Genomic DNA, 27,823 nt, shown 5'->3' on the forward strand with positions numbered 1-27,823 from the left:
TGAACTTTTTAAAAATACATTTGTTCTCTAAACCACACAAAAATATTTACTATGATTTTTTAAAAATTTTTATTTTATTCATTAATAAGGCATATTTAATTTAAATTTTTTCCCAAAAATAAACATATTTATATAATAAAATGTTCAATATAATAATTAAATAATCTTTTATATACTTTTATTAATATATATATATATATATTAATAATAATATTTAAATAGAATTAGTAGTCAAAATGATATGAATGTTTAGTGTCATTCACTTAAATTTTTTTAATAAAAAATTTAATTTTCATTTATCATCTAAACAAACAAACAAACACAAGCTTCTATCCCGTTTTATAATGTGTCGCTATAATTGTTCTCAGGCTTTTTTCTTAGAGTCATCAATGGATTCCGGCAAGCTCCCTGGCCGGAAAAACAAGGTCATCTTCATCATGGGCGCCACTGGCACTGGCAAAACAAAGCTTGCCGTCGATCTCGCCCTCCACTTCAATGGCGAGATCATCAACTCCGACAAGATGCAAGTCTACGATGGTCTTGACATCATCACTAACAAAGCAACCCTCACCGAGCGCGCTGGCGTCCCCCATCACCTCCTCGGCGGTGTCCCTCAGACCGCTGACTTCTCCGCAGAGGACTTCCGCCGTGACGCCATCCTCGCAGTCGATTCCATAATCTCCCGGGGAAAACTCCCCATTATTGCTGGCGGCTCCAACAGTTTCATCCAAGCTTTAGTCGACGGCCACGATGGCCTCTTTCGCGCCAAATTTGAATTATGTTTCATTTGGATCGACGTAGAGTTGTTGGTTCTATTTCAGTTTACCGGACATAGAGTCGACAAAATGGTTGAGCTTGGGTTGGTTGAGGAAGCAAGAGGAGTGTTCAATATCAAAGACGATGATTATACGAGAGGAGTTCGGAGAGCTATCGGTGTGTCGGAGTTTGATAAGTATTTCAGGGAGGAAAATAGGGTAACTGATGATCAAAAAGCCGGGATTTTGGCAGAAGCTATTGAGCAAGTGAAGGTGAATGCTTGTAAGCTTGTGACTTCACAGTTGATGAAGATAGAGAGGTTGAGGGTGGAGTCAGGGTGGGATGTTAAAAGGTTGGATGCCACCGGAGTTTTCTTGAAAAGGGGATCGCCGGAGTTTGAGGGAGCTTGGATGGAGATGGTGGTGAAGCCGGCTTTGGATATAGTGAGCAGGTTCTTGGATGGTGAGAGTGAGGACATTAAAGACTTTTAGGGTTTTAGAATGAAGTTATTATTCTTTGGGGGCTATAGTTTTCGTTGTGGAGGTGAACTGTTTTGTTAATTTTGTGTGTTGTTTGGGGGTTATTCTAAAAATGGAAGGGAGACGATATTAATATATAGATATTATAATATGTGTGATTCCAATAATGAGATATTATTATATATACTAGGATAATTCCTTTCTCTCTCCTCTCAAGATTTTTGCAATTTTAATAGTTTTAAAATATGTATGTTTGTGTAGAATTAAAATTGATGATAATTTTCAATTATAATAAAGTAAGTGAATACAAAATTAATGTTTACATTATGTTCATGTAAATACAAAAAACATACTTGGGGAGGAATGATGTAATAGTTAAATATCGCTCATTTAACTTCATATCAAGTTCTAAAAGCATTTCAATTAGAAGATCTTCAATGTCATGGCCCATGTCCATTAAAGTTTATCTATTCAAAACAATTGTAGTTAGATATATATTATGTGTATACCATTACGTTATTTGAAATTATGCAACATACCTGTAGATATTATGGTTGTATAATATTTGCATTAAATTTGTTAGTATAAAATCAAGGTTGAAATGAGCATATGCAACCCTATTCGACTAATTAAGCTCGAGTCTTCCATAAAGGACGTGAAGCCCATCATCCTATTCATGTTCCAATAATTAGTAACATGAAGTAAAAAATTGAAATAAAAGGTTCTTTAATTATGATTAAAGAAATATACAGAGGGATATACAATGTTAATTGGGAAGAACTTTGAATGTTTCTTAACAAATTTCCTCTCCCTATCCAAGGTTAACTAATTGTTAGTAAGCAGCTAAAAACGGGAACAAACTTGGGCATATATGGACAGTATAGTTTACTTCGATGATCCAAATTTCATAAGTTTTGAATTGATTTTTCATTTTGAATGTACGTATGATCTGTCAAATACTTATCTGAATTAGCTAGTGATTAAATCCTTTCATCATCCATAAAATTAAAGAAGTGACATGGAAAAGGTGGTGGATCATCTATTGATCGAACAACTTTACTGAATCTATTTAGGAAAATAACCAGATCTCTATCAACAATCAAATGCCTAATTGTTGGCTTCGCAATTCAAATCTTCATGAAAATATAAATTCGTCATTTTTTACAAAATTCTGGTGCATCGATTTCTTGTATATGCATGTGAATTGTTAACCCTATTAAAAGAAACAATGATAAGAAAATAAGCAATGGAATAATATGGGATTCCAAATAAGTATAAACTAAGTGATGTTGAGCATAGTTTTCATATATATATTTTTTATAATCACTTATATCAAAGTTTATTCCAACAAAAGCCAAACCGATAATTTGTGCGAGATTTGGAATAAAATAATCTCAAAGTCTTATGATTCAAAGCTTCGCTAGTTGATTTAGCATGCCTTCAACCAATTTTGAAATTTTTTTTGTACACATTCTTGATCAAAATATAAATGAGTACAAAACTCAATTTTCTGCTTTTAAATTTGACAATATGAATTTACAAAACATTTGGTAGAACACTTGGTTTTTCACTATTTACAAATTTATCTAAATATGAACATATATGATATATGTGATATTTGCAACAAAAGGAACACAACCAAAAAACAAATGAATGAACAATCAAATTATAAAAGATACAAAACTATGACAAACTAAATAGTAACTGTTAGTGCAACCGCACTATTTATTGGCATGATTTGACACCTAGACCAAGTGACGTGGCAACTAAGGTGACAAAGCATAATTGATGATGTGGCAAGCATTGTGACATGGCAAGGAGGCTTGGAGTGCAAGGCAAACATCTTGAAGATCTTGGTGGAGCTATTTTTAGTAAGTCTATAACATGGAGGCAGATATCTTGAAGATCATGGTGAAGCTATCTTAAAGATCTTGGTGGAGTTATTTTTGGCAATGCATTACATTTTGAAAACAAGATCATATCAAGACCATACTTAGAGAGATATGATTGAAGAATAAATATGGTGGAGCTTAATTAAAGAAAGATCTATTCATGGTGTGAATGAAGACTAATTGAAGATATGATTTGAAGAATCCTTGATGAAGATTGATTGAAGTCTATTGAAGGCAAGATTTGAGGACCAAACTTGGGTGAATTAAAGATCAAGTTTGGAGAATCTTTGAAGACCAAATTTAGGTAGATTGAAGACTAAGTTTGGCAAGTTTCATGAAGACGCACAAGGACGTGCACCCCTTGCGAGGAGATTGCGTGATGAGGAACTGAGGAGGAAGGCTAGTTGCCGGCAGTCGGGATCGGGAGATTTGGCTGCATCGACTCGGACTAAGCATGACCGGGAGGTTGATGGGTCTTGTGGTCATCCGCAATGTAACCAGAACTCAGTCAAGTCAGCATTTAGGGCCATGTTGCAATTCATGTTACAACAGGAGTTGCAACAGCTAATTTCGGCATGTTTTTAAATTAGTAGCCGCGAAGATTCTAAAAGAGGTATGAGCTATATTTGGGACGTTGAGGCGTCTATATAAGCTACCTTGCTCGTAGATTGTAAGTGTGACTCTTGGGTGTCTCTTGGAGGAGAGTGAGTGAGCACTAGGCAATTTAGAGAGGGTAGTGATCTTCATTGTTGAAAGTGTGAGTGACAAGTGTTTGTACTCATATATTTTTACCTCTTTTAGTGGATTGTTTATCTCTGGGCTTGGCCCCCCAGACGTAGGCGAGTGGATGCCGAACTGGGTTACCAACGTTGTGTGTCTCCTTGTGTTTATTTGTGTGTCTCTTTCTTTGTTGGTTTGTGTGAGACTTCTATGAGTGCTTGAGTGTTACCTAATACCCACAAACCACACCGAAGGAACTAACAAGTGGTATCAGAGACTTGGTCACCGTGTTATAGCTTTGGGTTCAAAGTCGGCGAGGTCCTAACGAGTTCCATTGATGGCCGGAAAAGAAGGAGCTTCCGTCACACGACCACCGTTGCTAAATGGATCCAACTATCCATATTGGGAGGCACGCATGAAGGCGTTTATCAAATCCATAGATGAGAGTGCATGGATTGCCGTAGAAGAAGGATGGACTCTTCCTACTCTAGTTGATGAAGACAAGAACGTGATCATGAAGAAGAAAAACAGTTGGAGTGTCGAAGACACGCGCAAAGCTAATGCCAATGGGAAAGCTCTCAATGCAATCTTTGGAGGAGTTGATGAGAACCAGTTCAAGTATATTGCAACATGCGAGTGTGCCAAGAAAGCTTGGGAGATTCTTCAAACCATACATGAAGGTACCAACTTGGTAAGAGAATCCAAACTTCAAATGTTAACAACTATGTTCGAAAATCTCAGGATAGGAGAAGATGAGACGATAGCCATGTTCAATGCCAAATTGATGGACATTACAAATCAAGCCTACCAACTCGACAAGGAGTACTCGGATAAAAAGCTAGTCCGGAAGACTCTTAGATCACTCCCAAGAAGATTTGATGCAAAAATCTCGGCAATAGAAGAAGCAAGAGATATTTCAACTATAAAACTGTATGAGCTGATAGGGTCTTTGCAAGCATATGAGATGAACCTTAGCCTTGAAGGTTGAAGCAATAAAACAGAATGAGTTACAACATGCTGTTATAACAGAAGATGAAAATAAAGAGGATAGAGAAATTGTTTTCTTGTCAAGAAAGATGCATGACATGCTCAGAAGATACAAGACACAAGGCAAGAAATTTCAAAGAAAAGATGGTTTAAATAAAGAAAAGGAAGAAGTCGAAGATCATCACAAAAAGGAAGAAATTGAAGATCGTCTCATGAAGATCAAGTGTAGAGAATGTAGAGCCTTTGGGCACTATCAAGCCGATTGTGCTAATACTCTCAGGAAAAAAGGAAAATCACTGAATGCTAGATGGAGTGATGACTCAGATGGTAGCAATGAAGAAGACGATGAAGGAAGTCTGAGCAACCATCATATGTCCTTTCCTGCTGTGATGAATGGATCCACGCCTGTTGCAGAATATGTTGCAACATCAGCTACAACATCCACTAAAACTGACAAGTTGAGTATATGTAAAGAAAAGCTGTGCAATGCTGAGAAGACCTTGGACTCCATGAACAAGGGTACTGCCAAGCTTGACGAGATTCTATCAGTTGGAAGAACTAGTAAAGCTCGACATGGTATTGGGTATATTGGAGAAAGCTCAAGTGTCAAGACATAAGGTTCAGGAGTTGTGTTTGTCAAGTCAACTGCCCAACAAAACAATAAAGAAAAACAAGTCAAAGTAAGGAAAGAACCAAAAGGTGAAGTGCCTACATGCTTTCATTGTGGAGAGACTGGCCATATAAGACCCAAGTGCATCAAATTAAAAGAAGACTTGAAAAGTGGAAGAATAGTTGGACATGTACAAGCCGTTATCAAAAGGAAAGTCAGAGGGAAGACCATAGTAATCAAGAAATTATGGATCCAAAAGAACAAAAAGCCAAGAGACGATGTAGAGGTCTCCAATTCTGATCTGAAGATGGTGAAAGTTGGACAGCTACAACATTATGTTACAACCAGCAAAGTGTTGACCGTGGTCCTATGAAGTCAACAAGCAAAACACTGCAACGAGTGAAAATCTCTTGATGTCTCTCAAAGTTTTAAAAATAATAATAATAAAAAACAAAAAAAAAGGAAATAAAAAGGAGGGAAAATAAAAATAATATTCAAAAAAAAGAAAGGTATTATTTTTTGAAATAAGATTTTTGAAATGTGAAAGGGTGCCTTGGAAGTTATAACTAATTAAAGGGGTATAAAAAACCCTAAAATCCTAATTTGTTTCCACAGATTGTTTTTGAAATCAGGAGAAAGAGAAGAAGAAGACGAAGACAGTGAGAAAAGATGAGGACAAAGAGGATGGCCCGCCGTGCTCCAGCGACCCCACAAGAAATCGCTGCCCGAATTGCAGAAGTAAGGATGAGAGAGACCGATTCTGGTGGGAGTCCATCAAGAGGAGAAGAACCAGAAGATTTGTCAAAAACTATCGTCCCCCTTGTCTCTCCTCAGGATGCTGGCAAAGTAGTAGAAGCAGGAACATATTCACAGGATGTGCCCACAGGTGTTAAGGACATAGATGATCTCCTAAGATGGGTGCGTGAGTCATTCCCAGGAGCTTATGTTCAGAGAACAGAAGAAGATGAACAGGAGGGCTCCATTACTGTTCCAGATGTAGAAGGTTCGGGAAATAACCAGGTTGGGGGTGAAGATGCTGCAGAAAAAGAAGCAAACCCACCACAAGCAGAAGAAACTGTTGGAGAAAGAAGTACAGATGCTCCCACTAGTGCTGAAGAAGAGGCTACTACTATTCTAAGTGAGGTTTTGGAAGATCTACACCGACATGCTGAAGCACCTATAGAAACAGAACATGTCATAGCACCTGTTATAACATCTTCTGCAACATCTGACAGTTCACATAGTTCTGATGAGATCCCACTCAAAGATCGTGTTGCCCAGATTGCTAAAGGGAAGAAGATAGTGTCTAGAAAGAAGGCCCTGTCAAGGAAGAAAACCCAGAAGAAGGAGAAGGTTAGCAAGTCCAAGAGGAAGTCTTTCTCAGATGTAGAAGTAGAAGTCTCTCCAAGGCTCAAGAGGAAGTGTACTGAAGCTACAAAACAGGGGGAGAAACCATCAGTAAGTTCTAAGAAAGAAAAGAAGAAGAAGGCAACTCAACAGGCAAAAGATGGTGATGAAGACAGACTCCTTGATAAAGCATCCAAGAAGAAGTTTGAATCTGTTGAAGAGAGAGGTATTGTGGTTGAAAGAATGATTGATGAGATTGCATTTGAGAAGTTTGGGCTGACCAAGTTATTGCAAGAAAGAAGTCTGTACAAGTCTGCAACATTTCCAGAAAGTTACAGTTTGTCTCTAGTGCAAGAATTTTACAGTAATTTGCTGTCATCTGACAAAGGTATCACGAGAGTCTATGTTCGAGGTAAGTGGATTCCTTTTACTCCCGCTTGTCTGAACAGATTCCTGGAGTTTAAATCTGAGGTGAAAGGTAACTATGAAGAAGGGTTTGAGTTGAATGAAGAGGTTTTGAAAGAAATTACTAGAGGAAGGACAGAGTCATGGGGAGAAGAAACAAGGCTACCGGCTTCCATCCTCACAGCCAAGTACAATGTTCTGTTTAAACTTGGCATTCAGAATTGGTTCCAGCCCCACACAACTCCAGCATAGTAAAGGAGCTCGCGCTTTTATTATTTGCTATTGGAACTGGAAAAAAGTTCAATCTGGGAAGGCTGATCTTCCAGAATATTGTGAAAGAAGCTGATTGTACAAGCTCCTCAACATCACTTGGGTATCATGCACTGCTGTCACAGTATTTGTTACAACATGAAGTATAACTCAGGAAGGGCGAAGCAGTCATAGTAGTGAAGAAGCTGAAGATTTCTCAGAAGCTGTTCATCCTAGGTAAAAAGATTGATTTACCTGTAGGAAGGGTGTCTCCACCACCAATGCCTGAAGATGAAGAAGAAGCAAATCTATTGGATGAAGAAGAATATGAGAAGATGTTGAAAAAGCAACTAGAAGATGAGGAGAGAAGGCAACGAGCATTATTTGCAGAATTGTTCATCATTGCCCGACAGAAGCAGAAGATTCTATCTCGCCTGGAAATTCTTGAGAAGAAGAAGAAGAGAGAAGATGATGGCCACGATTCAGGGGGAGATGAAGACCAGGAAGCCTGAAGAAAGGGGGAGCTTCCGGAGAAGGTGTAACAAGTCTTGCAACAATTCATGAAGACTTCGGCATCAATTATGTCACAAAGGGGGAGAAGTGTGCTTGCACCAGACTGACTAGTTATTTTTTTCATTTCTTGGACATTTGAAACATTTAGTCTTATTGTGTTGAACACTGTTATGTTTGTCAGTTCATTATGCTTAATCGTATTTTGTCTCACTAGTTGCAGTTTGTAAAATTTTCACAGCTCTTGTAAGCAACTAGTTGAAATCTTGTGTCAGTCCTGGTTTTTGTTCTCCAGTTAATGTTGTAACTAAAAGTTGTAAAATTTTCACAGTTCAATTTTCGCCCCGATCCACCCCGAACGGGATGGTTTTTTTAAAAAAATCGAGGCACGGGGCAGGGCGAGCGGGTTTGGTTTTTCCTTTGCCCCGCCCCGCCCCATTAATAATTCAATTGATTAATAAATATCATATATTACATTATTACAGGGGTTAAACCGTTAAATGGTTAATGATTTTTTAAAAATTTAAAAACTATAAAAAAAATCCTTAAAGAAAAACAAAAGCAAAACTTTTGTTTCTCTGTTGCTATCGTGCGGTGGACTTGTGTACCGGACTGGGTAAAGAATCGAGCTCCGAAGTAGATCTCGGCGAACGAGCTTGGAGGGCCGGCCATCACTGCATAAGTAGATCTCCTCAGCACTTCAATCAGCAATGCCCTGCTCCCTCAACCATCGATCCCTTGGCTGGCCAGCAGTGACTCCTTGCCAGATCTACTCAGCACCTCCATCGATTCAGCAAATCTCCTCAACACCTCCATCAGCAGCAGATCGGTAGATAAATAGTCACCCTTCCAACTTCCGTTGCTTCCAGAGTGTCACCATTCCAAGCTTCACCGCTTTTAGGTATCTATTCAATCTTATACGCAGAGTTTCAGACCTTTGATCTAATTTGCTCACCGGCAACGTGTTCTGATGAATGTTTTTCCATATCTTATGAATTGTTGTTGTTTGGGACTATTGTGTCTAAAAAATTTGATTTTGATCATCTTGAGAAAAATTTATATGCTAACTATTGAATCTGATGGAATTTTAATTTTCTTGTTAGAATGTTAGAAAAATGGATATATTTGGTGAAATGAATTGTGAGATGCTCAATTAGAAGAAGGATTAGATGCATTTACAAATATTTTGTGTTTTATTTGTTTTGATGCATTAAGAATGTGGTTCTTTGCTTTCTTTTACTATTTGATTTCTTTGCTTTCATTTTGGTTTTCACTTTCATGACAAACATGATCTGATATTGGTTTCACTTTCATGACAAACCTGGTGTTTGTTTATAGAACTATTTGTCATGGAAGGTGAATCTCAATCTTCAACACCAATTGAAAAGATCAATGAAAAATCAACTTTTACTCTTTTATCAATGGATGTGCCTGGTGCAACTGCAACTCCAATTTCAACACCTTCAGTGGATAATATTTCCATGTACAACCCAAAAAAATGAAATCAGTTGTGTGGGAACATTTCACAAGAGAACAAATTAATGGGGAATGGAAAGCAATATACAATTATTGCAAAAGGATGCTTGGTGGAAATTCAAAGAATGGAACCACTCATTTGCATGACCATGTGAAGAGATGTCCAAAGCTAGCACACAAAGATGTTAAACCACAACTTCTATCCATAAAGCAAACCAAAGAAGATGGACCAAAGCTTGCCGATTATGCCGTTGACCAAGCCTTGGTAAGGAAAGAGCTTGCTTAAATGATAATAGTTCATGAATATCCTTTATCCATGGTTGATCATGTGGGGTTTAGGAAGTATTCATCTCTTCTCCAACCATTGTTTAATGTTCCTAGCCGAAACATAATAAAAAATGATATCCTCAAAATTTACAAAGAGAATAAGTTGAAAACAATGAAGATGATAGAGATGAATAATAGTAGAATTGCAATTATGACTGATATGTGGACAGCAAATCACCAAAAGAAAAGGTACATGGCTCTCACTGCTCACTTCATTGATAGCTCTTGGACTTTGCAAAAACGTATCTTGAGGTATATATATTATCATTGCCCAACACTTTTATTCTTATAAATTGTTATTTGGTGATATGTATATTTAGGTATTGTTATGTTCCTACACCACACACAAAAGAAGTCATTGCAAATGAGTTGATGACAATTATTTTGGATTGGGGGCTTAACAAAAGGTTATCCACTATTACTTTGGATAATTGTTCAGTTAATGATAGAGTTGTGAACCTTTTGCTTGATAGACTTCATCCAGATTCACTTATTCTTGGAGGTGATTTCTTCCATATGCGTTGTTGTACTGATATATTAAATTTGATTGTGAAGGATGGGTTGAATGTTATTAGTGATGGTATTCATAGAATTCATGAAAGTGTTCAATTTTGGACATTTACTGCAAAACGAATGGAAAAGTTTGAAGAGTCTGCTCGACAATTGCGTGTTCCAACTACAAAAAAGTTGTGCCTTAATTGCAAAACAAGATGGAACTCGACATACTTGATGATTGAGATAGCTTTATTCTACAAAGATGTGTTCACCGAGTGCAAAGTTAAGAGATCCAATGTGCAAGATTTGTCCAACAAGGAAGATTAGGAAATGGCAAAATTACTTGTCGAAAAGCTACGATTATTTTATGAGGTAACTGAGATATTTTCTGGTTCTAAATACCCAACTGCAAATACTTATTTCCCGAAGATTTGTGAGATCAAATTGGCTTTGTCTGAATGGTCGTCTGATTCTAATATGACTATTGCATTAATGTCTACAAAGATGCTTGAAAATTTTGGTAAATATTGGACTACAGTTCATGGATTAATGGCGATAACCACAATGTTTGATCCAAGGTACAAGAAATGTATGTTGGAATATCACTTTTCCAATATTTATGGAGATGATTGTGATATTGAAATAGACAAAACTACAAGATTTGCCATAAACTTATTGTTGAGTATAAAAACAAGTTTTCAAACCTTGGAGTTGAGAAAAACATTGCTTCCACTTTGGTTCAGAAAAAAAGTATCACTGATGGATATAAAGAATTTGTCATGAAGAAGAAAAGTAAAATTACACATGTGAGGTCGGAATTTGACTTATATTTGGAAGAAGATGTTATCCCAAGATCTTCTAATTTTGACATTTTGCAATAGTGGAAGACGGCTGGTATAAAGTATCACATAATGCAAAAGATAGCTAAAGATATATTTGCTATACCTGTATCTACAATGGCTTCAGAGTCTGCATTTAGTACCGGTGGTCGATTGTTGAGTCCATTTCGGAGTAGATTTCATCCAACCATGGTGGAAGCATTGACTTATGCCCAAAATTGGTTATCAAATCAAGCATAAGGTAAATTTAATAATTTTAACTTTCTATTGTAAACTTGATCAATAACTTAGCTTTTTTAAAAAAAAAAAGAATTATTACTTAGATCCCAGTTCAATTTGATCAAATATTGCTTCAACTTGTGAAGAGAAAGATGATATTGATTCCATTATTCTTGATTTGGTATGGTGTATTATTATTTATTTATCTTCTATTTAGCCATCATAAAATTCTTATAGTATTTTTTTAACATTATTTCTTTTGATGATGTTCTCATAGGATTGATCATTAGAGTTGAGTATTCACATTTAAAGGAGAAAGTTGGAGACTTGGAGACTTGGCCCTTGGAGCTTCATTATATAAGAGGATTCTAAACAGCTTTATGATCTTTGTTTGATATTTTTCCAGTTGTGGCTTCACTAAAGAAACTAAGTCTTTTTTGTGTTTGTTTACCTTGTGATCTTAGTTTGTTTGCTTGACTGTTTGTGATGATTTAACAATTTTTTGGATTGATCATTAGTGTTATGATCATTAGCTTTATGATCTTTGTTTGATGCTTTTTTGGATTGATCATTGGTGTTATGCTATTTTAATTTTTTTGACTTGCTTATAGAGGATGTTACTGGAACAATATCTAATAATTTTTATTGGATTGATCATTAGTGCTATGCTAATTGATGATGATGATGTTGATGAGGATCAGGATATTCGTAATGCTTCTGCTGTTCATAGAACAAGTCATAATGAAATACATAATCCCCCTGGTGATGTTCCTTTTGAATGACAGAATTATGCATTAACATTTTTATTAACTTGGGCATGTTGGTAAGTGCTTAATTGTTTGTCATGGGCATACTTCCTATTTTTGTGCTGCTTAGTCTTCCTCATATTTTTTGTCATGGGCAATCGTCATCTTTGGTTTAGTATTATTACTTATCTGTTGCTGCTGTTGTTGTTGCCAGAGGAAGTCTTACTCTTACTCTCGTATTGCGTATGCTCTCTCATTGATTCTGCTTATTATCTTCACTGTCGCGGCAATATAAGTTTTAGTCTTTTGTTGTTGAATTTTATGTTATTATTATGTATCGAATAGATGAAAAACTAATGTTTAATGACCAAGAAATTCTGTCAAATAAATCATAAATGAAACACAAGTTACTGAATGTATTCAGGCTCAGGCTAAGATTGATATGGTTCAAAAGAAGCTTAAATCAGCTGCAGATTAACTTGCATCCAGGACAAAGGATAACTCAAGAACTATTCAGACTATGCTTCAAACTGTGTATGCCTTTAGATTCTCCGGTCTGAAACTTTAAGGATTAGCTGGTGGATTAATATCAAACTGTTATCCTCTTTTTATTTTTTATATTACAGCCACTTAGATTTGATTATTCTTTCAGCAGTGATGCTTGGTTTGGCATTTCTTGGATTCTGTAAGAACATATCAACCTCATTCCAATGTGATAACATTTCTTATGCTTGCATTGTTTGATTTGTTCTCATATCACCCATGTTGCTAATTTTTGCAGTTTGCTCTGTTCTTGGACTGCAATGGCTTGTTTCAATGTGAGTAAAGAGAATTCGTCATTATGGGCTTCCTCTAACTTGAGCATTTCATTCAGTTCTATGAAATTTTCTCTTCAACTTTGCAATTGCTTAATTTTGCAGTTTGGTGATCCTCTGATGGATTTAGGTTACAATCACATTTATCTCGACATGTGTTTTTCTTCTTTTACACAAGTGTGATTAGTTTTACACCATATGATTAAACATTTCTACATTCTCATGAGAATCATAACACTTCAATGTAATAGTTTTTGGATGAATATGCTTTGTGACATGCTATTTATCGAAGTAACATTAAACATCTTCTCACAAGTATAATCTTATTAGCGTTGTTGCAGATACATGTGATGCAATGGTTTCTCAACACTTACTAATATAAACTTGAGCTTTCAGGAAGATGAGTTACATGAGTATCTTGTAGCACTACCAATTTTAGTATTGCCTGAAAATGTATACATGTTTATAGACAGATAGTTTATTGTCTTTTAGAAATATTGATAAGAAAAAAAACACTACATTGCAATCTTAGATGTGGGGACGGGGCGGTTTATGTTTTTAAAAATAAAAAAATAAAAAAGGGGTGGGCGGGGCGAGGAGCGGGGCAGAATATGCTTCAGGCGAGGTGGGGCAGGGATAGTAGAGGCCTGCCCCGCCCCATTGCCATCCCTAGACTCTCACACTTGTCTTTCATAGTAGGGCCAATGCTACAACTGAACCAATACCGGGGAACCATTGCAACCACTGTGTCCAATGAAACTTAAAGCAGGATATTTAAACGTCTTACACTCACCTTTTACTATGGGACCAATGCCCCCATGGGCTATGAACCCTTTGACTAACAAAAAAATGAATGAGTAGCACATACACAGCATGCATAATGTTCAATTTTCATTTTAACTAGGTATTATCCTTAACTTTATTTTCTATTTCTAATTGGGTTTCCATGCTCAATATTATTATAAAATTTTTAAAATATAGACACAATTTTTTACTCAATGAGATCATGTTTATCCTATAATTATGGTTCAATTATGGTTCAACGGACCAATGAGATATTAGAATTAACTAAATTTATATTTGAGAGATATTTGGTTCGGGATAATGTAATGATATTAAAATATTATTAAAAAACTTGATAATCACGTAATGATCAAAACAACTAAAACAAATGTCTAGATGGTCATCTGAGAAAAAAATTTTACAAATTTACTTTTTTTTTTTAAATAGATGTAGGGGTGAAATATACAAAAATTTTGCTTATCTCTTCTTATTCACGGTGATAAATCCTAGTTTTTCTCTTAACCAAATGTTGATCTTAATCTTCACAGATAAATCCTAGTTTTTTCCTTAACCAAATGTTAATGTCAAATGTTAATCTCAATCTTCCGGTTTCCCCGGTTTTTATAAACACTGTTAAGTTGACAATTATGTAAATATTTTATTGAGAATTATAGAAAATGGATTTGACTTCTTGATCACTAGATTCATTGTGCTTTTAATAAACTAATTCAGTATATATCTGATTTTGGGGTGACTTCTGTTCTTTTTTTTTTTTTAATGAGATGTGGGGTGACTTTTTTTCAATGGAGACGTGGTTCTCCCAATTTGGATTTGAAATTATTAATATCTAAAAAAGGTAAAAGGTGTTTTTTTAATGAAGTTTTGTTTTAGTTTTTACCTTTTGTTATGCTTGAACATTGAATTATTACAAGAGTTTTGTTCTAGCAATTTATACATACATATATATTTATATATATGGTATACATTTTCTGTAGATGCTCTACGAGTGGGTTGGAGCTTGTAGGAGTTATATTTTATAAGAAATAGTTCATAAAGAATATAGGGAAGAAGCTTTACAAAAACCTTTGGTAAACGATGCACTTGGGAATGAAAAAGTATAATATAAAACAGTATTTCGTAGAAACTCTTAAATTCTTAAGATATATAATAGGAAGAATGAAAGAATTTATCTTAGCATGTATTAAATTCATAAAGTATATAATATTAGTATATCTTAGCATACAAAGTATAAAGTAAGTTATCAAGGTACATAGCTTATCAAGAGGAACCAATCTTTACACTAAAAAAAGAGAGACCTAGCCTAATCTAGTTTAAGGATGGCAATGGGGCGGGACAGGAGCGGGGCACGCCTCTACCATCCCCGTCGGTGAAGGCAATGGGGGCGGGGTGGGGGCGGGGCACGCTTTTACCATCCCCGCCCGCTTTTTCTTTTTTCATAAACCGCCCGCCCCGCTTTGCTCATAATTACAAATAAATAACTAAAATTCATAAAAATATATTTAAAATAATTTTTTTTTATAAAACATATACTTATAAAAAACAAGCTCATAAGAAATTTATTAAAAAATTTTAAAAAAAATCATTTAACCCCTACCCTATATAATATTTATAATAAGTAAAATTATTAATGAGCAATGCGGGGCATGGAAAAACCAAACCCGCCACGTTCACCGTGGATTAGGTCAAAAACCACGGATCGGTTCGATTTTTGCCATCCCTAGTCTAATTATTTTTCTTCTTCCAGAAAGATAAGACATTTGCACCTAGGAATGGCGGTGGGGCGGGGAATCCCCGTTCCCCACGGGGCCCCGCCCCGACAGGGCGGGGATTCCCCGAAACGTCCCCCCCACGGGGCGGGGAGCGGGGAAAAAGTCCTCCCCGCCTAGCGGGGCGGGGCGGGGGTGGGGAATGGTCTCCCCGCCCCACGGGGATCCCCGCCCCGCTCCCCGCGGGGATTCCCCGGCCCCGTGCCCCGCGGGGATTCCCCAAAAAATATAATATATATTTTTAATATATTTATTAAAGATTATTTCAACATTAACATAATATTATATATATATATATAAAATCAATAATTATTTATTTATTAATATTTTTAGTTATTATTATGGAACTCACAATTATTTTATACAACTTGTTAACTATTGAAATTTATATATTTCATTAAAACATATTTATTTAATAAAATCTTAAATTATTTTAATAAAATAATTATATAATATATCTACAAAGTTTAAATTCAAACTTCTAATTTTCAAATTTCTAATATTCACAAAAACTAATTATTTATTTAATTTAAATGAATTGGATAATTAGGTAATTGTCTAGATTTTTTTATTCAAATATCCATGTGTTGCTACATATAAGAGAGTACTGACATATTAATAGATCTTCAATTTTTTTTTTATTAATCATTGGATTCTAAAGTTATATTCTCTGAAACTATCTCACATGATGAAATTACAAATGTGAGAATTAAGATAATTTTATAGAGAATGTGTGTTCATATCAAACTGTTAAATTAACTTTATATATATTTCAATGTCAGTTTTCATTAAAATATAACAAATATTGTAATTTTACTTTGCACGAAATGTGATTATAGCAAAAATTTTGTTCACTATAAAATTTTTCACTACAAAACGCCAAACGACCAACCGACCATTTGATGGCAAATCTAATGTATAATAATCCATCATTAAATATTTTTTTAATTGTTTTTCGATTTAAGTGATTTTTATGTTTAAAAATCCAAAAAAATCACATACCTTCTCCTCTCCAAAAATCATCCAACAAAACATCTAATCGATTTAAATATATCAATTGAATAGATACTTATAAAATTATTATTTGTATACATCACATTAATGAGAAAAAGAATGGATGGTCCGATCGTAAAACAAACATGACTTTTTAAGATATATACCTACAGCTTTTTTTCATATAAATAATTTGGAGAAAAGAACAAAGAAGAAACAAAATTGATGGAAGCATGAAATTATTGTGCTAGTTTTTGCATTATGAATTTTTATTTAATGGATTTGTAATTTTAATTTAGTTTTTAAACTTTATGTTATTTTGTACCTTTAATGTTGTTATTTCATCAAACATTATATTATGACTTGTTAGGAGAAATATTTTGTGTGAATTTTTTTATTTTTATATATGATGTACGTCCCATTGTAAAAAAAAACTTTGGTTGAGAATTTTTTTATTTTTATTTCATCATACATTATATTTTTTTATTTTTCAATTAGATATAGATCTTTAGATGCAGTAATATAAATCGCATTAGAAATATTATAGTTATTTATAGAAAAAAATTTTTATATTAATGTTTTTGGGCGGGAGGGATTCCCCGTGGGGCGGGATCCCTCATGGGAGTGAGCGGGGAAGGATTTTTTTCCCATGGAATTTTAACGGGAATCCCCGCCCGTGGAGAGTGGGGATGGGGACGGGGATTCCATTCCCCGCCCCGCCCCACCCCCATTCCTAATTGCACCATTCCTCATAAAACAAGTATTTTGTGAACTATTTCCATGAACATAGAAAAATTAGTAGAAAAAATAGATTTTGTGTATAAAAACTTAATGATAGTAAAAAGCCAATTACCAAAAATAGAAACTATCTTAGCCAATTTACTAATTTAGACTATATTAATAGTATGGAGAAATTGGAAGAAAATAATATAAATAATGAAGTAATAGAATGAATTATGTACTTATATGAAAAAATTAACTTTAGACAAACAAAATAAAATTAGAATACCAATATCTCCTTATGTTGTTTGGACAAAAAACAATTAAATAAACCACCATGATATAGAATGAAATTTCCAAAGGAGTTTTTACAAGAAAGAAAATGAAGTACTTAATTATGAAAATACAAGAATCATAGCAAAATTAATTAATTAATTATAATTATCATAAAATAAGAATAGGAAATATTAATGAACATAAATTAGAAGACCAAATAAAAGAACAATTAGCATGGCTAGATGAAATATATGACTTTTTAAGAATAAAAAATAATACAGAAAATACAGAAAAATATAATAATAATAATAATAATAATAATAATAATAATAATAATAATAATAAGAACTTAAAAATGGGAAAAAGGTTTAGAATTAAAGTGGGATAATATAAAATCAAGATATTCTTAAGATGAGTGGTCAACCTATTACAAAAATAATAAAAAAAAATGTTAATAATACCAGAAGATTTTCAATATGAAATTTATGTTTGAGAAATTAAAAACCAATAAGAACTTTAAAAAATCTATTGTCTCCTCACCAACAAATAGAAATTATAAGAGAAGAAAATATACAGTTAATTTCTGGAGAACTCTATAAACATAAAATATTATAATTTAAAAATAAAACATATGAACATTATAGTGAAGTTCAAATATGCAGTCCATGTGAAAGGGAAATCAAATCTTATTAATTTAATATCAGAAAATCATATAAAAAATGTTTGTATAAATCTTATTACGCCCCACGCAGGGACTCAGTGTCAATAAACTAAGAAGTTATTGACACACTTAATTTTTGTATAAAGCTTAAATATGATACATAGTTTAGATCGAATGGAATACTTTAAAAAAAAGTTTTTTTTTTTTACGTTTAATACTTCTGAATTAAAAAATATTTTTTTTAAATGCGTAAATTTGTTTTTTTCAATTATACATACATATGTATGTCATTTATACATTATAAGCTGATAAACTAAGGTTTATATTTATATCATTTGTAATATACACTATTGTCCCACTGATTTAAAACTATATATAAAATTTCATAAAATTTATATTTAAAAAAATCCATAAATTCATGAGTGTTCCCCCCCTCTTTCGAAGGGTATCATGCTTACACACAACATTATGTTAGGATTGACCTATTTCATTATGGAAAGCCTAAAGTTTACCAGTGGGATCATCAGTCTTTTTCTCGAAAATCATATTGATATCTCAACAGAAGAACGACTTCGCAGATGGAGAGCTTATGCATTAGGAGTAGCCCCCAAGAAATTCACAACAAATTACCTTATTGGTGAACAACCAAACTTGAAGATATTCACTGCAGTAAATTTAAGAAGTTATCGTTCTCCACTACAAGGAACTCTAATTACAGACCCCAGAATTAACAGAACATTTCAAGAAATGCAATGCCTGTTGGTTTGAAACTACTATTGGAGACAATAAAATTTTTGTTAGTGAACTTGATGATGATATCCTAGATTATGCCATGGGAGCATACGATTCAACTGATCTGGAAGCTCTAGATGAAATTGGTGAAGCAAATCTAATCAATGCTATGGAAGGCTAAGATAATGCTGCTATCAAGTTTGTACTATATAAAAATATAATATGTTTCCTTGCGTTGTCTAAGTAAAGAGAAAGCACAGTTTAAAATAGGCTATAATGCCTATTACTTGTACTTTTTCTTACTTTCCTAAAAATACCCCCATTGTGATAAAAATTAAGGGGTACTTTGGTCTTTGTAATATTCTGCTTAATTGTCTATATAAGCAGACTCTTATGTGTGTAAGGTGTGTACAAGTTTGAATGAAAGTTTGAGTTCTCAGAAATCTTCTTGTGCAAAGTTTTCCTCTCCAAAATTAGTTTCTTTCTTTAGTAGAAATTCTTAGTAGTAGAAGTAATTCTTAGAATTATTCTCTGTTATAGTTTACATGTTAGCTTAAACTTCCTTCCCGAAAGGGAAAGGGAGGTTCTGTCGAAATAATCCTTGTAGGGTTTGTGCTAAGTATGGGTTTTCCTCTAACCATTCCGATGATATGGTGAAGATAACTACTCCATCGCGGTGAAGGGCAAATATGCTAAGTACCCTGTTATGCTCATCTTAAGGTATGAAATCTTTTATTATATATCCTCTTAGCTAAAGGACCGGCGAATAAGTACCCGTTGAAGGCAAGGAAGCCGTGTGAAGGGGAAAAGTAACGTAGGTATGATGCCAAAGGGATATTATAAACTGATTATCATATTTCTTTAGAAAAACAGGAGAAAGGCTGATGCTTGGTAACATGAGGTGTTTTATTAGAGGACAAAATGATCAAGAAAAAGACATGGAAAGACAAGGATTATTTTGATAAGAGTTCTCCTGAGTACTGAGTACGGACTTTTAAATATGAATTTCCAAACAATCTTAGCTTTTAGTAGTTTACTTTATACAGTAGTTACGATAACCAAAGTAGTTGTCTTAAATTCAGTTCTTTTAATTCTATCTTTCATTACAACTTCTATTATACTTAACATAGTAGGATACTTGGTTATTATTATACGTTCCCTTGGGTTGCGCTACGGCTATAATCTATGGAACTAGTAGACATGATATTAGATTTAATTTTTGCAAATTTAAATTCAGTTTCTATTATATATAACATAGTAGGATATCTAGTTATTATTATACGTTCTCTTGGGTTTCGCTACGAACTAGTAAGAGTATTAATAGTTTTTATCTCTCTACTTTTTATCTTAAGATCTTTTAATTTAGCAAGACTAGGTTTAGGTTTTGTTTCTGCATTATTAATTTCAAAATTGTTTAGCTTACTTTAATATGGAACTAATAAAAGTAATATTAGTCTTATTTTCATTAAGATTTATTTTAAAAGTTTTTATATTAGCAATAATAGTTTTAGATATTGTTACTGCAATATTAATTTTAAAATTGATAAGATGGTCTTAGTAGAATTATACAATTATATTAGAGATATTTATCTTTATAAGTATACTCAGTATATTTTAGAAATAGATTCACAGAATAGCTTAAATTTATATTGTCAATTAGAATTATTATATTCTATTTTAAAAGAAATTAGGAATAAACACGAAGATTATGGCCCGTACACCAGTACAGAATCTTTAAGTTATAGTTTAGATTGATCCTAGGCTCCCCTCTTATTGCATTTCATTGGCTTTAAGATCGGTAGAACATTTAAAATAAGATGGCAATCCGATGCTCGAAATGCTTTAATAGCAGCCATTGAAATAAATATGGGAAAAAATTATGGCTTGTTTTATTGTAGTCCAGATTTGTCAATAAGTGTTAAAGACTTAAATTTAATAGAAATAGGAATACAGGCAAAAGGATATGAAGATTTAGTAAAACACAGTAACTTTCTAATAAATATAGGCTTCTTAGGAAAATTAACAGATAATAATACTACTAAGTATAAATTAGATATTAATGGAATTATAAGTGCTATAAGTAGTAAAGGTATTAAGATGGTAAAACCAATGGTTAGTAATTCAAATCAATTTGATGGTTTAGAATGGAACCTATTTAATAACTCACCAAGAAAAACCACAATTCCTGAAACCTCTGTAATTTATAAAGACCTAAAAAATAATTATAGCATTAGATTTGGTAATTACAAATCAATTCAAGATAAAGAAGAACAACCTGAAGAACAAGATAATGAATAGACTCCATTTTCTCATCAAAATGAATGTTAACACAAAAAATAAAACAAAATAACAGTGCATGCTCATATAGTCCTTAATTATGAAAATTATATGAAAAATGGTGACGTATCCTTTAATTACTAAATATTACTTATTCCATATATATATAATCAACAACAAAAGAAAAAAAGGAACTACAAATACTTACTGTAACTTCACAATGTCAAACATGATTCTTGTAATTTTTCATTTTTTTCAGCATTCTCATCCTTGGGTGTCATGATATATGACCCAAAATAAGCATAGATAACTAATAATACAAGACAAGTAAGGCGATAAGATGAAGTCCTATTATCCGATAAGATTCAAGGTTTCTCTAACAAATATACACAGTGGAATTATACCAAGTAATCTATTTGGGAAAATTTCTCATTAAAATCTATAAGGTACAGCTCTTACCTGCTTTGTAGGAGATTCAGGGTCTGCTATCTCAACCGAGATGAACCTACCTTCGAAAAACTGGAAGGAAAGGCCTAATGTTAAGAGTATAGCAACTCAAATGAAGTAAATGTAATGTAACAAACACAAAGAGTACCTTTCCATCCATCTCACTTATAGCCAAATATGCATCTTCTTCGTGAGCAAACCAAATGTAAGCGAATCCTAAAGATTGCTTCGATCCTTTACTAAGAATAATTTTAACTGCAATATGGTGGTGAAATAGTTATTGTGTAAACCACCAAAAAAAATGTATGAGGGAATTAAACATAACTACATGAATATCTGCGAAAATCATCTGAAGATTCTTTTATATTTCTGTGAAAGGTTAATTGCATAATACCATAGATAAAACTAAATCAAACTCAATTTTTAAACCGTGATACATCAAACAACAGATTAATCATAACCTCTTTTAACATCTCCGAAGCTTGAAAAAGCTTTTGCCAAGGATCCCTCAGATGTTGAGTGTGACAGACCTGCATTAGAGAGCTATATGCATGTAAGCCACAAAAGTTCAAAAGGATCATGTAGGATGAATAGAATTAGAGGACAAACTTCAACTTGGAGTTTAAAAGTCAAACAATTGTCTTTATACAAGATGCTTCAAGTTCCTCAAATTTATAGTTCCACCCATCATTAAAACCAGAATGAGATGGTATGTATGTTTGAGATTCCTTCATGCAAGCAGTGTTTTTTTTATTCTACAACTCATAATTTGCATTTTTCTTTTTATTACCTTCTATTTGTTCACTTGGTCTTTCACTCTTACAAGAAACAGATGATTGTATGATACCCACAACAGTAAAATAAAGATTTTAAAATTTTCATCTAGCACTTAAAATCAGGGATCTTTCTCAACAAAACCTAGTTTAAGAAATTCTGCTTGGAGAAATGAGTGCTCTAATCCTCCTAGTTTTGTACAAAGGTATATCTCGACTAATTACAACAACTTGTCAGTCTTCACCTACTGGTTCAACTCTTTTTTTTCCGCTTTAACCATTATTTTATTCTCACCCAGCCATTTCCATTTGGAATAAAAAGTTGTTACCCCAAGAATTTTAGATCATTAAGTATATTTTCTGTTTATGCTATAGGAAATTTCAAGGAAATTTTATCCACGAAGTCCAATTTAACTTCCAATGACCAGACCCACCAACATCCATATTTCATAAGATTAATTGGGCACCTTTGGCCTTAGTTGAAAGGGGAAATGCATGCCGGTAAGTTTAGGTTTCATTGCTCTCTCCAACGCACTCTCTTGCTAATGATGTCTTATCTCTCTATAATGCATCTCCACAACTTCAAAAAAAATTGATATTAATTAACATGCTTCATTTGAGAAAAAGCAATCTCAAAGGAAATCTTCAAACATAGGAAACAAGAAAAATTTCTCCAAAGCAAAGACAAACTAAGTGTTTAATAATGATATCCAAGTTATTGAATTAGATCACAACACAAGCACCACATATCTAAATAAGAACAATTATCTTTATTTCATCCGCAGCATATATATGATTAGCATCCGCAGCACAGTTAATTTTATTTCATTTAAATAAGAACAATTATCTTTATCTCATCATATGCATCTTAGCATCTTACAATGCAAGATGAAAGTACAAACAAGTTGTTCAACCAAAATTGCTGACAGTCATGTCAGGTAAAGCGTGGCCATTTTGCATTGAACACTTCTCTATTGTCCAACCTTCTTCTAATTTGTCTAATGTTTAGTTAAATCAATCACATAAAAATCAGTTTATTTTCCTCTACTTTGATTACCAGAACCATTGCATGATTTCTTGCAGGCTGTTTAAGCAATCAAAGTAAGTAAACGAATGGTTGTGCCATGGTCTACATCTAAAGCCTCTCCAACCACAAGAATCACAGCAAGGCAACCATTTCATGAAATCCCAAGTTATTCGTTTCCAAAGTCAGAAAGCAAAAAAAATAAAACATTAGAACACACAAATCAACTGCGTGAAAGTCAAAACATTTTCATTTATCTGACTAACAGAACTATTGAATGATTTCTTAAGAGCAAGTCTAAGCAATCAAAGCGAATTCAACAAAAGTTTCCAGCTTTCTCCACGCCTAAAACCTCTCGAACTACTAGAATCACAGCATTGCAAATTCAAACAAATTTGTTTCCAGACTGAGAACAAAAATTTGAAAATTCGCTAGTAAATAAAGGTCATCGTTTTGTCAATTACTGTGATTACGAGAACCATTGCATGACTATTACAATCATAGCGATGTAAACTCTTCCACGAATCCGAATGAATTCATTGAAGAAAAAGAGAACAGGAAAAAAAAATTCAGGATAGGAATAGAAGGTACCTTTGATGAAGATCCTGGAAGAAGGAGAGGCGGCGGCTTCTGGTGTGGGAGAGGACTGGGAGCTCGTAGAGCAGTGAAGAGGGAGAAGAACCGAGTGACTTCGGTTCTTCAGGATGAGAGCATGATTGAAGGGGGATCGCAATGGAAGCCATGGAGGGATTGAAGGGGAGAAGTTGAGGGTTGGCATTACTGCGATTGAGAAAAGAGTCATTCTTTTTTTCTGTTTGCAAAGATGAAAAGAGCTTTTGAAATACCAAAAAGGGATTTTGCATAAACACTTTCGTAAATATGAATATTTAGCCAGATTGGGAGGAGTGAATATTTTACGTTTTTTAAAATGATTCTACTAAATTATTTTTTTATTATTTATAAGTATTAGCTAGGGTTGCAAATGAACTAAGCCATTAATAAGTGACTCCAAGCTTGGCTCGGAGAAAGCTCATTTATTAAGTAAACAAACCAAGCTCGAGTTTAACTTTTGAGCTCAAACTATTAAATGAGCATAGCTCGAGCTTAACTTTTGAGCTCAAATTATTAAATGAGCCAAGCTCTAGCCACATGATACTCTGCTTATTAAGGCTGACGAGCATGTTCATGAACTTAATCATTTATTAAGCTTCTAAGTAGGCTCGCACACTTACTAACGAGCTTGCTTGTGAACTTGCTAGACGAGCTAGCTCGTAAATCTACTAACAAATATGTTTAATAAAGCTAATAATAAACATACTAATCGCGAACCTGCTAAACAAGCTTGCTAAATGTGTGTTTTTTTTCCCCTAAGTACGAATGGATTCATGTATTAAAAACAATTTATTAATAATAGTTATTATGATTTATTAATTTTTGAAAAAACTACATAATCTACACAAATTATTTTTTATAAATTTGAGTTGAATCTGAAAATATAAGTTATAGTAATATGTTACAAATGTTAAGAATATCAATGTCTTTGAAACATTGAGAGTGTTAATAATAATAATAATAATAATAATAATAATAATAATTATTATTATTATTATTATTATTATTATTATTATTATTATTTAAGAGCGTTAATCATGTACATCCCATATTGATATTATCCCAGATGAAGTTGCCTCTTGAATATTATTTTCTCCCACTAGCTGCAAATGGTATCAAAAAATAATATTCTTGGGATACAATGCCTACTAATTGAAAAACAAATTTTGTACTTTCTGTTTTCCAAAAAACTCACTTAAACTTAGAAGGATTGAAGAGGGTTAGCAATATAGAAAATTTATTCGAAAAATTAATTTTCTTTTTAAAGAAGTACAAGATATAATTTTTAAAGGATTGGAGGGGTATTTATAAATTTGAGAAACCTCTTCCCATCCCAACTGCTATGAAATGAAAAGGTATGAAAATGTTCAAAAATAACCCTTAAAAATATTTTATTACTTTATTTTTTATTTTTAGGAAATTTTTACAACAATCCCCCACTAATTTCCAAAAATAAAAGAAAAAAACATTTTTCATAAATGTATTCTATATGCAAAGGTTTAAAGTTCCAAAGATGGCCAAGGCTTGAAACTTAGGACTGGTTCATGAGATCCACAAAAGGCAGCGCAATATTTTTCAATGGGCCTTGGCTTTTGATCCTCTAGCAAGTACTACAAAGGTTTCACTAGTTATCCTTTTAGAAGTGGCCTCTCACTTCTATACTTGTGAAGTTTGACTTATCTAGGGTATTCCACAACCTCATTTTTACTTCACCTTACCATATAGGCTATAAGTCTATTAAGGACATGAAGTCCAACCTCTTTTTGTTGTGGAAATATCAACACATCTAAGTATGGAACTTTAATGGAATAGTCTTTATTTACCCCCCACTATTCCAAATGATTGATACATTGTGAACACTACTACATCGCATATACAGGCTCCTAGATAACCTAGTTAAGTTTGCCATTGAACTCTCATACATACTAATCATTGATTAGAGAAGTATCTTTTACTACATAAAACGATCAACTTCTCAAACAACATCAATAAGATAGAGTTGGGTTCACATTAGGTTATTTATTGTAACTGTTCTCAATCCCATACTTCTCATTGTTTTGGTGATTTGTTCACCACTTAAAGGTTTGGTGAGCAGATACGCTAGCATATTATTAGTGGGTAAATACTTCAAAATCATCTTACCCTTCTTCACAATGCTTCTCACATGGTTATACCTCATTGCAATATGCTTGCTATTATTTTACAACTTTTCATTCTTTATGTTGTGAATAGCAACTTGGTTATCACAGTATATAGCGATTGGTTCTTTGGTTCTCTCTAAAAATGGTATACTTTTTCAAAACCTTCTTAACCAAAGTAAATCCTTTGTGGCTTGTGATAGAGCTATGAACTATGATTCCCTGGACGACAAAGCCACACAGCTTTGCTTTTTTGGAGAACCAAGTTATAATAAAGCCTCCAATTGTGAATAACCAACCACTTATTAATTTTGAGCTTCTTTTGTCTAAAGCCTAGTTAGCATTATTGTAACACTCAAGTATTGGAGTCTCACAATCAAAATAAATTCCAAAGTTGAGAGTATACTTCCAGTATCTCATCAACCTCTCAAGTTCACTCCAATGCTCTTTACTAGGACTATTGTTGAACCTACTTAGAATGCCACAACACAAGATATATCAGGTCTTGTATGATTTATAGCATAAGTCAAGCTTCCAATTATTTTGGTATAATTATTTTGATTAATACTCTTACCTTGATTAGGTTCCAATTTTACATAAGTACTAATAGATGTCTTACTTGGTTTACAATCCCAATCGCCAAACTTCTTTAGAAGTTTCTCTATTTAGTGTTGTCGTGACAACACATACTTATCAATAATTTTGTAAACCTTTACACCTAATATTACATCTACTGGTAAATCCTTACTATCGAAAGCTTGTCTAAGATAAAACTTAGTCTCATTCACTACAAGAAGATGTTGAATTAGAAACCATAATTTAGCAATGGACTTATTTTGTTACTAATTACTAACCGATTAGTAATGAATTAGCAATCTGTTTCAGTTTTACAAACGGAATTTATATCAATTTCAACATTTGAAACGTAAATGTCATCCGTTGGTAATCTGTTTCTATTTTAGCAAATTTGGCTTTTGTATATGAAAACAAGAAGGATTGATATTGATGGATGTTATACCATGTTGAAGATTATCTAATGATGTTTAATGTGTCATTCAAAATCATTATTTTAGTTTCAAAATTAGAATTTGTGGCGTGTGTGATTAATATTATAATGTTCTGAGAATAATTAATATAGCTATTTTTTTACTTAAATAGTCTTAGCTAGAAAGTATAAATATCAAACTCATTTCACAATACTGATTAACTTAGTTAACATAATGATCCATGGAGACATTAAAATTAAATAAATATATAAAAACTCAGTAATTACCTTCATATATAAATAATTAAATACATTGACAATAACAAAATAAAGAAGAAATCAAAAAGTACGAACCAATATAATCCAAAAAACTTAATTTCGAGGAGATATATATATGTATAAATCAATTAATTATGATTTGTTATTTATGGAGACTAACAACAATATAATAAATAGATTGAGACGTACAAACAACAAAGAACAGAGCTCGTCTACATATATATATATATATATATATACAAACAAAATATATAAAAGTATATTAATCATCCCTCATAAATAACAATACATGTGAAGCATATAACCACATAAACTATGGATATAGGGAGTAGTGCAAACTAGGTACAAACAACATAAATCACATAATTAATATCCAAAATATAATAAATATATATATATATATATATACAAAGACAGAGAGAGGGAGAGAATGTGTGTGTATAAATGAGAGTGATGCACTAATG

General features: G+C 33.2%; 3 protein-coding genes and 1 long non-coding RNA gene across 6 annotated transcripts; 3 read left to right on the forward strand and 1 right to left on the reverse strand.

Moving 5' to 3' along the window:
- Window positions 1–389: 389 nt before the first annotated feature.
- Window positions 390–1,247, forward strand: LOC120255821 (adenylate isopentenyltransferase 3, chloroplastic-like). Its single transcript, XM_039263593.1, has one exon. It carries the CDS (start codon window positions 390–392, stop codon window positions 1,245–1,247), a length of 858 nt encoding a protein of 285 aa, XP_039119527.1.
- A 4,881-nt stretch (window positions 1,248–6,128) lies between these two features.
- Window positions 6,129–7,957, forward strand: LOC120255824. The gene is made up of 2 exons (XM_039263597.1): window positions 6,129–7,420; window positions 7,621–7,957. The coding sequence occupies exons 1-2, from the start codon at window positions 6,129–6,131 to the stop codon at window positions 7,955–7,957; spliced, it is 1,629 nt and encodes a 542-aa protein (XP_039119531.1).
- Window positions 7,958–12,681: 4,724 nt separating this feature from the next.
- On the forward strand, window positions 12,682–13,054 carry LOC120255819. The gene is made up of 3 exons (XR_005535108.1): window positions 12,682–12,742; window positions 12,839–12,875; window positions 12,978–13,054. It is a non-coding gene; the product is annotated as an uncharacterized LOC120255819 (long non-coding RNA).
- A 5,501-nt stretch (window positions 13,055–18,555) lies between these two features.
- On the reverse strand, window positions 18,556–24,160 carry LOC120255820 (glycine-rich RNA-binding protein 4, mitochondrial-like). Of its 3 annotated transcripts, XM_039263590.1 has the most exons (6): window positions 23,937–24,160; window positions 22,010–22,078; window positions 21,697–21,803; window positions 21,561–21,620; window positions 20,992–21,035; window positions 18,556–18,756 (listed from the first exon to the last, which is right to left on the reverse strand). In XM_039263590.1, the coding sequence occupies exons 1-6, from the start codon at window positions 24,145–24,147 to the stop codon at window positions 18,687–18,689; spliced, it is 561 nt and encodes a 186-aa protein (XP_039119524.1). In that variant the 5' UTR covers window positions 24,148–24,160; the 3' UTR covers window positions 18,556–18,686. The 3 variants fall into 3 exon arrangements, 2 of the variants coding, with proteins under 2 accessions (XP_039119524.1, XP_039119525.1); XM_039263591.1 differs by lacking the exon at window positions 20,992–21,035 and having other exon boundaries at window positions 18,558–18,756; XR_005535109.1 differs by lacking the exons at window positions 18,556–18,756; window positions 20,992–21,035 and having other exon boundaries at window positions 21,306–21,620; window positions 22,010–22,091.
- Window positions 24,161–27,823: the final 3,663 nt, after the last annotated feature.

The sequence above is a fragment of the Dioscorea cayenensis genome, unplaced genomic scaffold (genome assembly GCF_009730915.1).
Source record: "Dioscorea cayenensis subsp. rotundata cultivar TDr96_F1 unplaced genomic scaffold, TDr96_F1_v2_PseudoChromosome.rev07_lg8_w22 25.fasta BLBR01001208.1, whole genome shotgun sequence".
Taxonomy (NCBI): domain Eukaryota; kingdom Viridiplantae; phylum Streptophyta; class Magnoliopsida; order Dioscoreales; family Dioscoreaceae; genus Dioscorea; species Dioscorea cayenensis.

Excerpts from the sequence above, each read along its gene's own strand:
- LOC120255824 (XM_039263597.1), top strand. The coding sequence starts at position 6,129 with ATGGCCCGCCGTGCTCCAGCGACCCCACAAGAAATCGCTGCCCGAATT. Across the intron at positions 7,421-7,620 it reads AAACTTGGCATTCAGAATTG|GAAGGGCGAAGCAGTCATAG; the intron begins GTTCCAGCCCCA and ends AGTATAACTCAG.
- LOC120255821 (XM_039263593.1), top strand. The coding sequence starts at position 390 with ATGGATTCCGGCAAGCTCCCTGGCCGGAAAAACAAGGTCATCTTCATC.
- LOC120255820 (XM_039263590.1), bottom strand. The coding sequence starts at position 24,147 with ATGACTCTTTTCTCAATCGCAGTAATGCCAACCCTCAACTTCTCCCCT. Across the intron at positions 21,621-21,696 it reads TAAGTGAGATGGATGGAAAG|TTTTTCGAAGGTAGGTTCAT; the intron begins GTACTCTTTGTG and ends CTTTCCTTCCAG. Across the intron at positions 18,757-20,991 it reads AGGAATTGTGGTTTTTCTTG|TGAATATCTTCAAGTTTGGT; the intron begins GTGAGTTATTAA and ends AATTTACTGCAG.